Raw genomic sequence first — 19,645 nt, forward strand, 5'->3', positions numbered from 1 at the left:
TCTTCAGGTGGTTCTAACGAGTCCCAATTGATTTTTATCAACCCCATGCCCAAAAACCCTCCTCTCATCATCTGATTATTTTCGTTAATGATACACCCCAGCTTTCTTTTCTGCATTTTGTCATTCCATAGACCATGAGTTTGATTTTCAGCAGTATTTAAGTTGTATTTCGATGAGGTTTTGTTGTTGAAAACATAGCTATTTTTCTTTTTCCATATGGAGTAGATAGACATAGTACTTCACCAATGGAGCCCAAACAATTGAGCTTTGTAAGGAATTAGGAAGGATTTGACAGTGTAGGCACCATTAGGCTTTGGTGTCCATACTGTAAAACAACCCATTACTGCAAACAAGCTTATTCTGTTAGGCCCTCTTCGTTTGAGATAGTGGCAGCCTATTCTGATTAAAGGACTCAAAACATTATCAGTGTATCTTTATTATGGCCCACAACATCAACGGTCCAGATCACACATTCACAAGGACAGAGTTTGGCCGATGACAAAAAATCTAATCCAGATAATTTATACAATGTGTGGTTCAAAAATTACGGTGGGATGATCCAAACCGCCCATTTGTTGGGCCACAACGTAAATAGGTTGTCCCCTAAAACTCACTTCTATATGATGATCCTAACCCTCCGATCTATAGAAATTTCCATAATGGACGACACGTGTAGAAACCTCAACGGATGAGAAGGTTAAGATCATCAAATGAAAAATATTTTATGGGCACACCTTATCTATGCCAGGGCCCAACAATCGAATGATTTCGATCACCCAAACAATGTAGGCCCCATTGGATTTTTCTACATGCACATCCATCCACCGTATACTCGTATCTTATTACGGCCCACAACATCAACGGCCCAGATCAAACATTCACAACGACCCACGTTGACAGAGTTTGGCCAACGACAAAAAATCTAATCCCTTCTCAGACACCGAACCCGACGGTTTTCGGTCAAACGGGCCGACCCGACCCGACCCGGACCATACTTTATTAAAAGGTTGAAAAATGCAGAGAGGGGCCTTGTTTTAGTCTTTGGCCTTCCTTTCCTGGCAGAGAGATGGTGAGAAGAGAGAGCGAGAGGGCAAAGCCCTGAAAAATAAATAAGCCCTCTCTCTCCTTCTCCAATAATCCTCTCTGCAAAACCCTAACCCTAACCCTCCTCCCCCTAAAATTCAGAGCTTTGATGCGACGATCGAACGCCCGTTCACCGGCGATCGATCTTCATCCAATCATGGATCCATCAAAGCTCCAATCTCGCACAAACCCCTCTCGATTCAACCTAATTTCTCGATTCCCTCCCTCTAATTCAAAAACCCCAAAATCAAATCACCTCTGTATCATCACAACAGCCCTCACCATAACATTCGCCTTATTCTTCTACTTATTCGTCGTGGCAAGAGGTTCTAAATCTAACCCAGGGTTTTCAAAATTAGGGTTTGGGATTGTTATTGATGGGGGAAGCACAGGGACTCGAATCCACGTGTTTGAGTTTTCGAAGGAGGGGGGAATTCCTGTTGTGGATTTTAGTAAGGGAGGATCAAAGACAATGAGGGTAAATCCGGGTTTGTCTTCGTTTTCGGAGGATCCGGAAAGTGCTGGAAAATCCCTGTTGGAGCTTTTGGAATTTGGGAAGGGGAAAATTCCGAAAGAATTTTGGGAGGGGACGGAGGTTCGGCTTATGGCGACCGCGGGTCTACGAATGCTTGATGTGGGGATTCGGGAAAGGATATTGGATTCGTGCCGATGGGTTCTTAGGGCGTCGGATTTTCGATTTCAGGATGATTGGGCGTCTGTCATAACAGGTGTGGGATTTGTGGTTTTTCTTTTCTTTTGTAAGTTCATTGGAGAAATTCTATTTGTGAAATGAGTGCTTATTGTAATATATTTTGCTAAAAATGTATCTATGTTGTGATCTAACTCATCTAAGTCCAAGTGTTGATATAAATTGTTGATGAGATTTGGTCCAATAGGACCTAAACAACCTTGATTAGAATTAGCAAAAGCATTGTCCCCTTGCATAATGATTCCAAACATGCATGATCGGCATATGCATACTTGGCTGCAGCTCAAATTGAATAATGCTAAACACATTGAAAACCATGTTGAAAAGCATTATAATATCTGAAAAATGTCAATAAGATTTCAAAACTAAGCACAAAATGATGTAATAGAAGTTACTGGTTGAATAAATTCTACTCTTATTCTTTGATCGAAATTGTTTAGTTTTCTTCGTTTTAAAAATCTTCAGAGGCTTTTAGCATAGCTTTTCCAAAGCTTGCATTGAGATTTAACTACTTTGTTTGCTTTTTTACTCGTCATCAAAAAGGTATTAATGCCTTTCGTACTTTATGGACATATCTCTATGTTGTTGAATGTTGATTATGTGGGTTATTGGATCGATTGATTTCTTAGAGCAATTTGCTCCCAAAACCTTTTAAAATAAGTAAAAGCAATTTCCTGTCCAATTATCTTTTCAGTATTCATCAATTAATTTACTGATTAGTCTCCTGTTCTAAACCACCAATTCTTAGATAATTTAGCTAGATAGACTGGACACAATGTCTTGAATAATTTGTTAGTTTTGTGTTTGGGTGTTAAACATGCATGTCAGGTGCCATTTGTTATTAGCTATGCTGATGTCTGATTAGCCTAAACAGGATGTGGTCATAAACTACCCGCTTTTTATTTTATTTATTCGCTTTGAATCTATTGATATTGACAGCCTTTTATGTTCTACAAAGTGCTTATGCCAGTTGCATACAGACTGGAACATAACTTGGCTCTCTGTCTTCCATAACATTCTGCATTTTTATTCTTGCCATTTCGTTTATATTGCTTCTTTGCGGACTTTCAGTTCGCACAGAGAAGCCTAATAGTGCATGATATGATCGATGTAGGCGCCGATGAAGGTATCTATGCTTGGATTGCTGCAAACTATGCCCTTGGCACATTTGGAGGTGATCCCCAGCAAACAACTGGGATAATTGAACTTGGTGGGGCTTCTGCTCAGGTTTAGTTTCTTTTCTGAACCTTTTTTCTTCTTCTCTCTCCTCCCCCCCCCCCCCCCCCCCCCCCTCTTTTCACTCATTAGAATTCGTCCTCTCTCATCTCTTGTGAAGTTTAATGTAAAAGATAACTTGGATAAGCATAGTCTGCTTTGGTAACTATACATAGTTTTCTTTTTTGCTCCATATTATTTCAATAATTTGGAGGATTCTGATTATTTTTCTTGAAAGTTCCTTAACTGTTGGAAGGTGATTCTCTTAACATGATAAGGTGGCTGAGGAAAAAAAGCCCTTTCCCTTGGAGATTTGCCAACTTTTTTCAGGAGACTCAGGATCGGATTGGCGGCTGCTAGGTGTATCTCAACCACGATAGAAGATCGACTAATAGTGAGGGAGATAGATTAGCCAGTGCCGGGCGTCCATGGAATTTTTCGATTTCCTTCCACCTTAATTGTAGTGTATATTGTTGTATGTTTTCCCTTTTCTTGCTTGTTTCAATCACCTCTGTCTCTCCTTCGATTTAATAAAATCTCTATTGCAAAAAAAAGAAGTTCCTTTACTGTTTTACTAAATAATTGATATGTTTCGTATATTATACACGTAATGGTTCCGTTGATTAAATATAATGCTTGATGAGTCTCCAAACCAATATTTATGTGGTAAAGGATAACGTAAACAGTAGCTATAGATTCTCCAACTGTAAGATTTTATATGCTAAACTAATCCAACAATATTGCTCTATCTATACAATCTATCAAAGTTAGTGTACGTTTGATATTTGTTGCACAAACAACAAATAATGTTTGCTGTTGGTTAGAAAGCTAGAACTATGTCTGGTTTGTGCCTTATGTCTGTATATCTATGTATCAGGTATGCTAACATTCATACTTTTACTGTTGCTGAATAGTGTTAGTAGTTTTCCTTGCTTTGGACAATGAAAGTAAGAGCTTTAATATCTACTATTGTCTTACATAGCTGAATATATTTTCAGGTAACATTTGTTACAAGTGAACGGGTTCCCCCTGAGTTCTCACATACAATTCAATTCGGGAAATTCACTTACAATCTTTATAGTCACAGCTTGCTTCATTTTGGCCAGGTGACATTCCTGCCAAATTAATTCAATTCCTTCAATCTGACAAATATTTTGTTCATTTCGATTACTTTATACTTTCTGCATATGCTATTAGACATAAATAGCTGTGTTATAGTCTTCTGACGTATTACTTCGAATGCAATGTTGATATAATCCTAATTCTTTCTTACACTTTCCGTTTTGTGCAAGTACCTAGTAATCTGGTAATTCTATATGTTTATTTCAATTTGCATCATAAGTAAATCCACGTGATTGCTTTGTTTTTTCATGCAAAGACCCGGTGCTGTGGTAATTCTAATATTTCTTTCAATTTGCACCTTAAGTAGTTTTACTTGATAACATTGTCCAAAAAACACAGAGGTTGTTAGCATCAAAGAGTTGCTTCCAAACCCATACAAGTGTGGCCCTTTGGCTTAAAGTCATGGGTATGCTCCCCATTAACGAGAGTTCGAATCCCCCCGGGCTTACCCGATGCGCATGGTTTACGGGTGATTGTGTGCATCAGTTGAGAATAGCCTGCCCTAAAAATTGGGGTGTGGATACCCTATGTCATAAAAAAAACAAAAAAAGAGTTGCTTCCAGATATAGGTTCAAAACGTGATCCCCAGTAGATTCCAGTTGATTTTATGAAGTTATTCTCACTTGAGCTGTGGGAATTTCTGGGATCCGCCACTGATTCTGTTTCTCTCACACGAATCTGGTCGAAATCTTATCGAGAAGAAGAGAGTGCATTTTCTTTGCCTCTAAATCAAGCAAGTCTTAGTTATTCAAACTTAGGATTTTCTCTCGATCATGAGATATGTCTTGTCTTTTGCAGCCAAAAACACCTCCAAGAATATGATGGTTGGTGTGAGAAAGGAATCAGGAAGCCAAGCGCTCTTATGACATGCTTGCAACCATGAAAAAAATTCAAGAAATGCTGGTCTACCCACTCGTGAGAGAGGCACCGGGCTGGAGAGGGAGATTTGAGAGGGAGAGAGTGGGGAGAGCATGAGAGGGGGCTAAAAACAGGTAAAAAGATTCCTACACAAATAGTTATTTCCCTTTAAAAAAAGAGTTATTTCCCCCTTGATTTCAGCCCCTTTTTATGCTCCCCTCACAACCCTCTCAAGTCTCTCCCTCTCCTGCCCTCCTGTCTCATGACTAGGCCGACAAACATTCCATGGATTTTTTACATGGCTTAGCGATCGATAAAGCGATGCAGAAGAACCTGTCAAGAGGAATTCCCGCTCTACATAACACGCTTTGTTATTGATCATGATATTCCACGATGGGTTCTTGACATCAAAAGTTTGCCTGTATTATTACAACCTCATATCTTTCTCATTCTCTTTGATCTCTGTACTATTTGCATTGATGCTTGCGTTCTTCTCAATTCGTCTCGTCGCCTTCATGTTATTCCCTCCATTCTTTATAGCACTCTTCAAATCGACGCTCGCACTCCTTGTATCCCCCGCTTTGTAAGAGAGTATCAAAGTAATAGGAGAAGAAAAGGAGGTAGCTGGTCTCGCCATTTGCTAAAGCCAAGCTCAGGAGAAAAATATAGAGAAGAAGGCATGTTTAATCACATGGACTGACAAGCACTAGCTGACCGAAAAGATCGTAATGCACGAGAGAGAGAGAGAGAGAGAGAGAGAGAGAGAGAGAGAGAGCTAAACTTTCTTGGGAAAAAAATTATAGGCCTACCCAGTTTTCTACTGTCCTTTTTTTTTTATGGAAAGTTCTATCCAAAATTTCCAAAATCTATCTTAAAATAGTTAACCAAATCATGGATTTTTTGCCCTTTGTTTCGTTTTGTTTCTGTTTTCCATTTTCTTTTCAGTTAGGCTAGTAAAACACTTAATGAATCTAGCAGAATAAGTGCTTTTCAAATTCATCCTGAGCTCTTGCGTGAAGAGCTGATGTTGAGACCCCTTTGTCCATGTGAACGCACGCTATATTTTTATACCTTTGTCCATGTGAACACACGCTATATTTTTCATAAATGTTTTAATTTTTATAATACTTTTGTTGATAAAATAGGATAAGTAATAAATTAAGGTTATTATTTTAAATTTTAGAGTTTGAGGACGTGTATTGACAAGTATTTTGGAATTTTGTGTGTGTATAAGTAATTTTTATCACGTTTAATTAGCACGACACTGCCACTTTAAACCAGTTTTTTTCACAGACCATTTTTCTGTTGTGAAATTTTGGCATTTTATCCATCGTTTTTAGCTAGAGACGTTCTATACTCGTCATTATAATTTATTTATTTTTTCCATCATACATTTAGCTATGGTGCCAACCAATGAGTGAAGAGAGGCGTGCTAATACCAAAACAAGGGAGTCCGGGTATCAGCTCCCTCTGTGTGAGCAAGTATACACATTCTGTTATATATATATATATATAGTGTCCAAGCTTATCGGAAAAGTGTTGCTACTCAGTCTTGTGGCCAAGCTTATCTACTCGGTCGAGTTCAATACAGTGGGGGCCCACATTGTTTGGGTGATCCAAACCATTCATTTGAAAGCCCCTTACCTAGATAGGGTGTCCACAAAAAATCAGACCCACAGGATGATCCGGAAAAATGGGCAGATTTGTGGACAAACTATGTCTGTCTCCATTTTTTCCCATTTTTCCCTCCACTGTTGAATGGGTTAGGATCATCCTATGGGTCTGATTTTTTGTGGACACCCTATCTAGGTAAGGGGCTTTCAAATGAATGGTTTGGATCACCCAAACAATGTGGACCCCCACTGTATTTAACTCGACCGAGTAGATAAGCTTAGCTACAAGACCGAGTAGCAACACTTTTCCTTATATATATATATATATATATATATATATATATATATATATATATATATATAGAGAGAGAGAGAGAGAGAGAGAGAGAGAGAGAGAGAGCTCACCAAACTTATGGTGAGCTAGCTTGCCCAATCACATGGGGGCCCACTTTGTTAGGATGATCCAAACCATTCATTTGAAAGTCCCTTACATAGATGGGGGGTGTACCAAAAATCAGCTCCATAGGATCATCCTAACCCCTCCATTTGTGGAGGACAAAAATGGACAGACACAAATCTGCCCCATTTTTGTCCTCCACAAATGGAGGGGTTAGGATGATCCTATGGAGCTGATTTTTGGTACACCCCCTATCTATGATAAGGCCTTGCAAATGAATGGTTTGGATCACTCCCCAAAATGTGGGACCCATGTGATTGGGCAAGCTAGCTCACCATAAGTTTGGTGAGCTTAAGCTCACCAACAGTTTCCTCATATATATATATATATATATATATATATATATATATATATATAGAGAGAGAGAGAGAGAGAGAGAGAGAGAAGTGTAGCTACACATACGTGTAGCTAACTTAGCGACACCGACGGCTTAAAATACAGTGAGCCCACATTGTTTGGGTGATCCAAACCATTCATTTCATAGGACCTCACATAGATAGGGTGTGCCCAAAAAATCAGCTCCATTGGATGATCCCAACCCTTCAAACTGTGGAGGCAAGAATGGACAGATTTGTGAAGGTTTTTACACTTCCATTTTTGCCTCCACAGTTTGAAGGGTTGGGATCATCCTATGGAGCTGATTTTTTGGGCACACCCTATCTATGTGAGGGCCCATCAAATGAATGGTTTGCATCACCCAAACAATGTGGGGCCCACTGTATTTTAAGCCGTCAGTGTAGCTAAGTTAGCTACACGTATGTGTAGCTACACTTTTCTCATATATATATGAGAGAGAACATTTCCTACACACTTGTGTAGGTAAGTTACCTACACACTACCTTAAAATACAGTGGGGGCCCACATTGTTTGGGTGATCCAAACAATTCATTTGAATGGTCCTCACATAGATAGGGTGTCCACAAAAAATCAGATCCATAGGATCATCCTAACCATTCAAACTATAGAGGCACAAAATGGACTAATTTGTGAAGGTTTATACACGTGCATTTTACCTCCACAAATCGTAGGGTTGGGATGATCCTATGGATCTAATTTTTTGTGGACACCCAATCTATGTGAGGACCATTCAAATGAATTGTTTGGATCACCCAAACAATGTGGGCCCCCACTGTATTTTAAGGTAGTGTGTAGGTAACTTACCTTCACAAGTGTGTAGGAAATGTTCTCTCTCATATATATATATATATATATATATATATATATATATATATATATATATATATTAACATTTAGAAAGTAGAGGAACATGATGTTTTTTTTATATTTTGTTTTTATTTTTATATAATAGTATAGGCCCAGCTGGTGGGCTTTTCTGCAATAGTTCATAGCCCATTTTCACCTAATCTTCAAGTATCGGGTCTAAGGGATCAATCGCTCATTTCGCAATCCCGCTCTCTTCGTCTCGGTGATTGGCGAGAAAAAGAAAACCCTCGTCTCAAGGTCAATCTAGCGGAGGCTTTCGCTGGTGTCTCCTCTTTTGATCCTTTCATAGAAGGAATTCACGAAGGTGAAAATTCTCGTCTCATGGTCAACCTGGCGGAGGTTACAGTAGGTGTTTCCTCTGTGGACCATCTGGTTGACGGAATTCAGGAAGGTGACATTTTGCTTCAGAGGGAAGTGGTGGATCCGGTCGGTGGAGCCTGCACAGCTCTAGTTAATTCATCCTGGGTGCTTTCAATCCCTGAGGAGGCACATCGGGGGGTGGTATCGGGCAAAGACATTTGCTGCAGCCAAGATCGGGGTGATTCCTCCACCCTAGGATTAATTGATGTCTGTCATGACAATTTGCTGTCCGATCCTTCTCCATCTGGGAGTTGGAAGTTTTCGGTGGAAGGCGTTGATGGTGGCGGAGTTCCGGATTCAAATGGGAATATGGACAGAAAGGAACTCTCGGATCTTTGATGGGAAAGCTAAATCTCCGTTCTTTTTATTTATTAAGGTCATTTCGCTTACGATCTCCTGGGCTAGAGCCTTGCCGTTATTCCGTTTCGTGTCGGCATTTGAACTGTGAGAAGGGTGGATGGTAGTGTGCCATAGCAAGGAAGTCCTGCAGGTATCCATTCAGCATTGGAGCCCTCCTTACGAAGGGCACGTTAAATTAAATTTTGATGGTTCAAGCTTGGGCAACCCAGGCCCTGCAGGGATTGGTGGAGTATTACGAGATAGCAATGGTGTCGTCCTGAAGGCTTTTTCTGGTCCAATCGGCATAGCTGATTCGAATGAGGCTGAGGTAAGGGCTGCGCATCAAGGCATTGTAAGTTTGGTTAGGGGAACATCAGACAGATGTGTTGTGGAGGGTGACTCGCTGAATGTTATAAGATGGCTCAGGGGACCTCGGCCTCTCCTGTGGCGCTTTCTTAAATTCTTTGACGAGATTACAGATCTCCTACAGGGGCGGCCGGTATCTTTTAATCATGTGAGACGCTCTGCTAATGACGTAGCAGATAAGTTAGCAAAAGATGGCGTATCGCAGCAGGCTTTAGAACTCTATGATTTTCTCCCGCCCTAATTGTATTACTATAGTCTGTTTTTATTTTTCTGTGCTGAAAGGGGGACTCCCTCAGTCTTTTTTTAATATACTTGCTACCATTCAAAAAAAAATAATAGTATAGGCATGTGCGATGGCCTCTTGGTGTTTAAACTTTAAAGGAGGGAGGGGTTCTAAGTTCACCAGATTTTATGAATTTGTCAGTAGTGAACACTACTTTACTGTGAGTACTGGCTGATGCATTACATAGCTGCAATATTCTAAAGTCAATCTATGGACCCATTTATATAATGTACTATCATTTAATGTAATCTCTTTTCTTTCGATACTGTCGATATCTAAATATCCGTTGTTCCCGATTCAACATAAAAATAAGGGAAAGCATTTACAAATGTAAACATGATCCTGGGAGATGACTTAGAATATACACCTTCCATGGCTTTATTTACATATTGGGTATCATCGACTGTCTTAAGAGGGCCCCAAATGTGTTATCGCCAGTGTGATTCATGTAAAGAATACCATCATCATTCTTGTTTTCCTTGTAGATTGAAGATATCATATCAGTATTGGGAGGTAAAACATTCTGGACAAAGATGAAAATGGCCTTCTCAGCTCTTTGTTTAATCTTTTTCTGTACTACGCAAACAAATTACCCCACTGTCAAATCTGCAGGAACCAAACATTTCTTCTAATTGATATCTGGAATGTCACTCGTTTCATCCTTCTCAACGATCACTGATATTCTGTCGGGATACTTCTCCCTAATATGAGCTGCCTCCTCTTGTGATGTTGTTCCCACTTGAAGGAACTTTTGGCCATGGTGAGACTTCTCCAGCGACTGCTCTCGTTGATGAGTTTGCCAACACCAGATTTTTTAATTCTGATGCTGTTTGCTTCTATCTCATTTAATATAATCTTTTTTTTTTTCTTCTTTTCCTTTGTTTCTAGAATCGAATAAACCTTAAAATTAATATTTTTTGTATCTGATTTTGGGGTGTGTTTTTTCATGTATCTATATCTGTTCATGGTTGATGTTGTTCCAGGCTCTACACCTGTACCATTGCATTGGTTTTGTACAGCGGCATTCTTGTTTGGACATCAGCCTTCATCTATTACAAGTTGTTGAACTTTTATTTAGTAATAAGCAATCGTTGGCAGACCATGATATATTCTTGAATTTTAGCTTATCATGCTTTCTTTTAGCTACTTAATTTGTTTTTCTTCTTCTTTTAGCTACTTAATTTGTTTTTCTTCTTCTTTTAGCTACTTAATTTGTTTTTTTTCTTCTTTTAGCTACTTTATTTGTTTTTTTTCTTCTTTTAGCTACTTAATTTGTTTTATTCAGTTTCTGATGAATTTGACTTCACTAGTCAACCCATCCCTTTCATTGTCAATGTAATTTATCTTTGTGTGGTGTCTGAAATCTGTTTTTTTTTTAATTTCTTTATGGAGGTGCTATTATGTACTAATGGCTCATTATTTATGGTTTTTTTGCAGAACGTCGCATACGAATCGTTACACAAATTGCTCATTTCGAGAGACCTAAAATTATGTAAGTTGGTATGCAGTTTCTGACCCAAGTGAATGATGAAATTCTTTTACCCTTCTTGTAACTCTGAACATTATTATTATTATTATTTGAAACTTTAAGGTTCAACTTTATTGAAACAGAAAGAACAACAAATTACAGTGGGGTAGAGATTGCCCCTCATACAAAGACTACTCACACACTTTTATCGAGTTCCTCTGAAGTCTGAACACCTAGATTATATTGTTCTGAAAAATTGCATTTCATTCCAACAAGGTGCTGGTCATTTGTGCTTAAAGTATACTTTTGTCTTTGGATTGTTGACTGCATGGATATGATACTTGGACATGTTTTAGAGGCCCAACGTACCGTGTCCGGTGTGACACGATACTCTATCCATGTCTATATTCTACCTTCTGCAAAATTCTGAGTTATATCTCTGTTCCCATGTTTGTGTCCGTTTCTGTGTCTGTATCTGGGTATCATATAACCACATGGATTGAATCCTTAGATTTTTCAGATAACAGTACTGGAAATGTTCAAACATTTGTTCCCTATTTTCTGTACAATTTCATCCTTCTGCTTTCCACAATTCATTTCCATAGAGTGTCGTTAAGCCTTTAGTTTTGTTTAGTGAAGCTTGCAACTTAGCAATAAAGGCTGAGTGTCTGTATTTACACTCATTTTCATGAATATTCTTTTCTGCGGGGTAAATTTATTTTGCTCGACAATAATATCAAAATACAGTAATGCCACTTTATCATTACACTAAATTTGACTCCATTGTCTGCTATCACAACAAATTATTAAAGTAGATGCTGGAGAGATGTATACCGTTTCTTGGTATTTGGGGGACAACCACTGAGTTGGAGCTTACTGTAAGGTAGCTGTTAGCTTTAAGGGAGTCTCTCTTAATCTAAATCATTGAGCAAAAAAGTGTGTTCAGCAGTTTTCTCTTGCTTTAAGAAGCCAACCCAGGACTTGTTTTAATCATGTTTCCTAGGAGGCTTTGCAAAGGAAAGTATCACTTTACACCCCTTGCTGAGAATACCCACGCATATTTTACATGTCCGGTGTTCCCCTGCTTACTGCTGATAAAGGCAAGCTTCAGCCAACAACAAGGGGTTCATCTCAAATGTTTTTTAGTCTTGTTATGGTGGAGTATCCCCATCAAAATTCCATCCAGTTGATAACTGACCTATTAGTACTCCCTTCTCTCACTCAGGAGTCATGACTAAAGAATTACACTTTTGAGCACCTCCAAATGAACCATTTAACTACTGTACTGAGATCTTCAATGATGAGTGAGAGAAACTTGAGAGTTTCATTAGTCTTTAATACATGTGTATAATTGTACATTCATCGTGGAATCTATCCATATTTCTATCAATTAGCATGTTGATAACTTTCGTAGATCTGTGGATAACATCTGTACATCTGTGCATGTGAAGTATGGTTAGGAATATGTAAATATAGATATAATGATGCTGGTACAAAAAGTAATCATTCAAAGTTCCTAAAATGCAGCTGCAGATTCAGTTCAGGAGGGAATATTTAAAGATCCGTGTACTCCTAGAGGATATTTACATGGTGAGGAATCATTGAAGCTCTCTGCTGGTGTTTTGGACGCGAATAATCCTACTGTTCATGCATGGGGTAACTTCTCAGAGTGTAGATCTGCTGCTCTGATGCTCTTACAGAAGGGAAAAGGTGTGTGTTTTATTTTCTGAGTTCAAATTTTCATCACCTCTCTTCAGTGGACATCTTTTTTGTCGATATGTATATGTTGTAAGACGAATAAAAATAGTGACCCTCTTTCCATATACTATGCAGATGAATGCTTGTATCAGCACTGCCATATAGGATCAACATTCGTACCGGAGCTACGAGGAAAATTCTTGGCCACGGAGAATTTCTTCTTTACAACAAAGGTACTGTGAACTTTCTATCCTCTAGTTGGCTCTACCCGACTTTAAACTATTTATGTGGCCTGAACTTCTTTAGGAGCAATATGTCTCCATTTTCTAGAATTTTAAGCCTCCTTTTTAGACAAGCAAAAATCCTGTTTTGAATGTTCCGTTTTTGTTTCTTAATTCCTGCTAGTTCTTTGGGTTGCCCCCGACGGCAATTCTTTCCAATCTGATCGCGTCTGGACAACAATTTTGTGAAGACGATTGGATTAATCTGAAGAAAAGATATCACACTCATGATGATGAAGATTTGCAACGTTATTGTTTCTCTTCAGCGTATATTGTGGCCCTACTCCATGACAGTCTTGGAGTTGCTTTGAATGATGACAGGTATTGATTGGTTTTTCTTTACCTCAATCTCAGAATTTTGTCGTCTCAGTTATTAGTTGTCTGAATATTTTTACTTCCCGTTGTCTGGGTTTCAAATAATTTCATGATACAAGCAAGATTAAATATTTTCAGCACTTTTATATAACTTTTTGCAATTTAACCACTGCCCTATTGCATGAAGGCCCTGATTCTTTTAACCTTAGTGAAGGTTCCTTTGTTTGAAAGGGTTCTCAAACTACAAGATCTCTATGAAATAAGCGCGATATCCTTACATTTTCAGTGTTTCATTTGATTATATAAGCACCTTCTCGTGCAGGATTAGTTTTGCAAATGAGGTGAGGGATATCCCACTTGACTGGGCTTTGGGAGCTTTCATATTGCAAAAAACAACAGATTTGGAGGAAGAAGACTCAGATTGGATTAATGTCATCAGTGATGATTCATCTGCACTGCTATCTCTTTTCATTGTTTTGGCCGTAGTGGTTTTATCGGCATGGTCAGTTTCGAAATGGAGAAAACCACAGTTGAAGACAGTATATGATCTGGAGAAAGGGCGTTACATTGTTACCCGTGTCAACAGATGATTACTCTCGAGATGATGAAATGGTATATAACTGTATCACTTCTGTATTTCATTTTTTGGTACATTTAGTATGTTGTCATATTCATGGGAGGCTGAGGCCTGCCATTCTCTATTTACAGTTACAGTACAGAAGAACTAACTGTCTCCCTTGTATTTATAGAAGCTTGCTGTATCTATTATTTTAGGCAAAGGGCATTTTCTCAGATGTTCTGTTCTTGATGGGGATTTTTAGGTGAAGACTTTAGAGTTCTGTAACAGGGAAAGGATATAATGTTAAAAAAAGTTCTGTTACCCTTTGTTATCCAACTTCATAGATCATAGCGGTTCAGCTGGTGGCCACACTACAGATGATTCTTTTAACGAAGATCACGCCAACGAGGCTGAGTTGAATCACAGCATTTCCATTGTAAGCCATAGAACGTATGGATCCTGTTAAAAGAGGAAAATAATAGAAGGAAATATCATTTGGACCATCAAGATTTCAAATCCTAGAGGAAATTTCTCTCATTTTATGGAAAAACAAGCCTACCAAAAATATTTGGTTGAAGAAACTGGTGAAATTAACCTCGATGGCGGTAAATCATAAATAATAATAAAAAATCAAATCCCATCATCTCTGTTTGAGAATATTACAATGATTTCTATCTTTGGACCGTTGGCCGAACTTGTGGAGGGGAAGGAAAGAGCAGAGAAAGATGATGGGATCTTTGGCATGGCAGTAGCCAGCCCTCTACGCTTCAAACCCTTTTTTTTTTTTTTTTTTTTTCTTTCACACCGGAAGCCTCTTTCCGATATTTATGTTATGAAAGAGTACGAAAAAAAAAGGATAATTTTTCCTTATTTGATCGGTGGAGGGCACCTTTTCTCGAAAAACGATCTAACAATTCTTCTATATATGAAATTCAAATATTAAGATGGATATCTCATAGAGGTCGTATTTCTTTGGGTTTGTAGTAATGGAATGCTTTCATTATCTAAAATGTAGAACATTTCCCACCAAAGGATCACTCCAATAATACCACTCACAGGTAAATAGCGCAATACTTCAGAATATGTCGGAGGAAGATAAACTTTTCAATTTTATGAGCGGGCTACAACTACAAGGCTGGGCTGGGCCCAAGCCGAGATACATAGGCAAGGTGTAAAGGACTTGCCTGCAGCTAGCCGGCTATGGCTGCAGCGGACGCATTGATCGACTACAAACAGTCGTCAAATTCTTCAGGAATGCGTAGAGAGCGGAAAGAACACAAACGGCGAAAGCACTCTGCTGGGCTGACACTGACACTGAGAGACGAAAGCGGCCTGCAATACTAAATTCTTTCTACTGTAACTTTTTTTTGTTTCACAGAATTAGAATGTAATATATTGCAAGAGGGAACAGTTTCTTTTATTTCTTATCACAAACATGCCAAACAATCTGTTTATGTGATCTTTTAATGGTATATGTAAATAGTATTTTCTTGTTTCCTGTATTCTCGGGTGTGGTCCATCTCGGTCCCCCCCCTGTTCTTTTTATGATATTTTTCACCATTTCAAAAAAAAAAGTATTTCCTCACTCTCGGAAATGATATTTCCTGACGTTTCCATGGAACGATAGAAAAATGGGTGGAAATGGAATTTACTAGGGACCATCACAGAAGGCATTTTGCGGACAGACTGTTGCATGAGAGAGCAGCCACATAGGATCACTTTTTTTTTCTTATTCATTTAAATTATCCGATCACTTTTCTGTCTTATTCATTTAATTCTTCCTATGTGGCTGCTCTCTCATGCAACAGCCGGTCTGCAAAATGCTTTGTGTGATGGTCCCTAGCAAATCCCTTTTAAGAAAAGTCTAACATAGGGAGTGGAAATACTGAAGTTGGGAGAAATTCTATGATGCCCCAGCGTGAAGTCCAGTGGGGGGCACCACCTTGATATTTGATCCAGATCGCTGTTGGATCAAATATCAAGCGCGGTGCTTCTGATGTATAGCCTGCACTGGAATTCACGCTCCAGCACCGTATAAAAACTCCTAAACTTAGAATGGAAATTTCATTTCATTTCCATATAATGAATTCTGTGTTGGGTTCGTGTGGGAGAAAAAAAAAAGTAGACAAATAGTTAGGGAAATGATATCCACACTTCCTTGACCGTTTAAAGCATGTTGAGAATTATAAATCTTTAAAATTTAATCACAATTTTATAAAACTAAAATAGAAGGTACCAGTGAGAAACTATATCACGAAGGCCAATATAAACACGTACTCATCATCTCATACTTGATATTTGATCCATCAGCCGCTGTTGGATTAAATATCAAGGGTGGTACTTCTGTCGTACGACCTTTACGTGTTTATATAGCATTTCATGGTATAATTTCTTGTGGACCAATTTATAAAGTTCTTTTGTTTTTTTGTTTTTTTGTTTAGTATGGGTTTCCAAATAAAATGGATGAGTTCAAAAGTTTGAGTTATGTTAATTGAGAAAAAAATATGGAATCGAGCATCGGCAACAATGGTGTTTAAGTTTTCTCGAGTCCCGAGTTGACCCCAACTTTGACCGAATGGATCTCAACTTTTTCCTAGTCAACTCCAACTTTTCCTTCTTCCTCTTTTTTTCTTTTATTTTTCCTGGCACCCTATATTTTTTCCGGCGTCCTCTATTTTTTTCGGTGTCGATTGCTCTTTTCTCGTTCTTCCTCCTCCTCTTCTTGCTTATTTTTCTGGCAACTTCCATTTTTCCGGCACTTTTCAATTTTTCCAGCGCCCATTCTTCTGTTTCCTTCTTTCCCCCTTTTTCTTCTTCAACTTCCTCTTTCTCCTCTTGTCTTCTTCCCCCTCCTTCTTCCATTTCTGAGTTGCGGAGGTGGTGGAGATGAAAAGACGGAAAAAATAGAGAAGAAGAAGATGTCATTTGGTCTTTTGGACTTTTCGTTGCTAGGCGGATGTGAATCGCATAATGGTGCCTCTATCTGTCATTTCACATATAAAATGCATTTTTCATAAGTTTCCCCATTTCTTGAACTTGTTTAATACTTTATTTTTACTACAAAGTTTTTATAAGATGCCCAACCGTCAAGTACCGTCAAAACAGTACCTCCCATGATAATTTATATAACATCAGCATACTTTTTAAGAGGCTGCTGTTGGATCAAATATTAAGGGTGGTACTTTTGAGGTACCACATTCAAGGGACTTGACGGCTTGGCATCATATAATTTCTCTTTATTCCAAACAAATGGCCTGCAATTTTGAATTTTTATCAATATTTAATATTGAAACTTCCAAACTAGGATGTCCCATCATCATTCATAATCATAATCTCGAATGCATTATCATAAAGATTATTTTTTATGTACTATACATCATCATAGTCTCCGAAGATATATTCAATTTAATTGTTTAATTATTAACTTTAAATAATATATTTTATGTCATTTTTAAGTTTTGGCCAGCTAGTAAATTTTTTTAAAGAGATTGGCAGGCAAGACGTTCTCTGCTCGACGAACGTAGACAGTCGTGACTTGTTGACTTCTTGCACACATGGAATATATGATTGGTGATCGGGATCGTTGATTTGATGGACCATTATAGGGCGACCTAGTAGATCCGGGTCCAATCCCAAACAGATATCTCAACCGCAGGCATGATTTTAAATTTTGGCCTGAACATTTCTTTTCGGCCGAAATATTTCAATTTCGTTTGCTACCTAAAAAAAGGTAACTTTTATTAAACTATGCAAACCACGCAACTTTTCGGGTAAAAAAAGCAAAATATTTGTCAAGATGTCGACATTTTGACATTTTGATAGAAACCTTGGCAAAAATCAATTTCACTAGCAAAAAAGAAGAGAATGATGTTTTTTCAAAAAACCCAGTGATGAATCATCATCTTACATGAGTCTTGGCCATGATTTTATACCGAAAAGCTTTTGTGATTTTTAAAAATCTTGGTAGAAATTTTATACCGAAATAGAAATATTTTCCGTTTTGCTTATGACCGAAACCGAAACCGAAACCCAAATTTAAAACCTTGATTGTAAGAGTGGGTGATTTAATCATTTAAATACATCTTAAAAGACACTTATTTAATCCGGGTTGATTAAAGGTCTAGAAGCATGGGATAAGGGCTATAGGGAGAACTTGTGATGGCCCACAATATATATGTACCCTATCATCATACATATGGCAGTGGGCCCATGCTGTACAATGAATTCTCTACTAGGGACTTGAGAATCACTTTTTCTGGTATAGAATCTATAGATGTAATAGCATGAAAATCATCCTAATCGAACAATCTTAGCCATTCGATTGTAGTGCTTCTAATCAATTTTGCTTAACCTTCAGTTCTGCTGGCCCTCGATCGAACGGTTAGGATCTTCCGATAGGAGGTGAGGCTGATATGAGGTAGGTGGGCCCAGAAGCTTCTTGTAGGAAAGTATCCAGAGACTTGAGAGTCGAACAAAAGGAAACGGTCAATGCAGAGAACGCCAAGGCCCTTCCGTGCAATTTCTTGGAAAGTATTCTCCATGGGCGTTTAACGAGCCTAAGCTGGTGGGGCCCACCCGAAGCTAAAGACTTTCCGAACCGCTCAAATGATAACGTCACCTCTTCTCTCATCCTTGCGACTCTGTTTGGTTTTTTTGGGTTTGAGTGGGGTTTAATTATGATGGGGCCCACCCTTGTAAAACCAAAGTTACTGAGAAATCATACGGTGTAAGGGCTTACAAGTTACAACAATAAGGCCTTTGTACGGTGGAAGTACCACCCTTGAAAAGTGAAAAAATATGCTGTTTCAAATTGGTTTGTTTTTTTTTGTTTTTTTTTTTTGGGGGATTTGCTAGCGTCCATCCCAAAAGGCTTTTCGTGGCTAGTCTGTCGCACTTCAGACCAGTCATCTCGTGAATGGAGACAATTCGCTAGCAAATCCCCTTTTTTTTCCATTTTTCCTCTCACTCCAAACTCTCAAGTCTCTGTCCGTTTGCTCATCTTTCACAAGTGGCCTCACTAATATTCCATGAAATATTTTTTCATGGTTTCCAATCATGTCTAGTTTGGTTGTAGGTTTTTAACTCGTAGAGTAGTAGTGTAAGAAGTTAACAGGGAGAAGACAGGCCATGTAGATGCCACATACGATAGTGGTAAGTACTGTTTGGTTTTCAACCTCGTAGAGTAGTATGGGGTATCATTACCGGTATAGAGAGATAAGAGAATGAGAGAGACATAAAAAGCATCACTTCTAAGAAAATTCTTCTGACTTTTTGCTTGGATTTTGTTGGGTGTTTCCTGGCATACCATGTCAAAAGACAACCATGAGACATCCAGAGTCATAAGTCTTCTAAGATTCTAATGTTATATTGGCAAGAACAAAGGGTTTTGAAGATGTAACACCCAAAATCCATGGAAACCCCTAAGTCGGCCTGACTTTTGTGCAACCACCCAGAGAGCTAGTGTATTCCTTTTTTTAGAGCAGACTACTATTCCAATGATCTTTGTTTAGAAAAATTCAAAGGGAGTGATTTTTCATAGTTTGTCATATATAAGTACAGAGACATTGGCCAAGGTTCTCACGTGCCTCTCATGGTAAAAGGTTCTCCTCAGGCCATTTGAAATAATCTTTTAAGCACATATTTTTTATGGGATTTACTAAAATATCACAGAAGACATTTCGCAGATGGGCTGCTG

General features: G+C 38.5%; 1 protein-coding gene and 1 pseudogene across 1 annotated transcript; one reads left to right on the top strand and one right to left on the bottom strand.

The window, feature by feature from the left end:
• The first annotated feature begins 1,022 nt into the window (after positions 1-1,022).
• LOC143847778 (GDA1/CD39 nucleoside phosphatase family protein) lies at positions 1,023-14,183 on the top strand. The gene is made up of 8 exons (XM_077356543.1): positions 1,023-1,811; positions 2,907-3,019; positions 4,006-4,113; positions 11,067-11,121; positions 12,625-12,807; positions 12,931-13,028; positions 13,201-13,397; positions 13,714-14,183. The coding sequence occupies exons 1-8, from the start codon at positions 1,193-1,195 to the stop codon at positions 13,979-13,981; spliced, it is 1,641 nt and encodes a 546-aa protein (XP_077212658.1). The 5' UTR covers positions 1,023-1,192; the 3' UTR covers positions 13,982-14,183.
• Positions 10,012-10,388, bottom strand: LOC143848825 (autophagy-related protein 8C-like pseudogene; annotated as a pseudogene).
• Positions 14,184-19,645: the final 5,462 nt, after the last annotated feature.

This window comes from Tasmannia lanceolata, unplaced genomic scaffold (genome assembly GCF_043159265.1).
Source record: "Tasmannia lanceolata isolate RefF3 unplaced genomic scaffold, GAP_Taslan_0.1 ptg000016l, whole genome shotgun sequence".
NCBI lineage: Eukaryota > Viridiplantae > Streptophyta > Magnoliopsida > Canellales > Winteraceae > Tasmannia > Tasmannia lanceolata.

Coding starts and splice junctions, on each gene's coding strand:
- LOC143847778 (XM_077356543.1), top strand. CDS start 1,193: ATGCGACGATCGAACGCCCGTTCACCGGCGATCGATCTTCATCCAATC. Junction 13,029..13,200: donor ATTTCTTCTTTACAACAAAG/GTACTGTGAACT, acceptor AATTCCTGCTAG/TTCTTTGGGTTGCCCCCGAC. Junction 13,398..13,713: donor GTTGCTTTGAATGATGACAG/GTATTGATTGGT, acceptor CTTCTCGTGCAG/GATTAGTTTTGCAAATGAGG.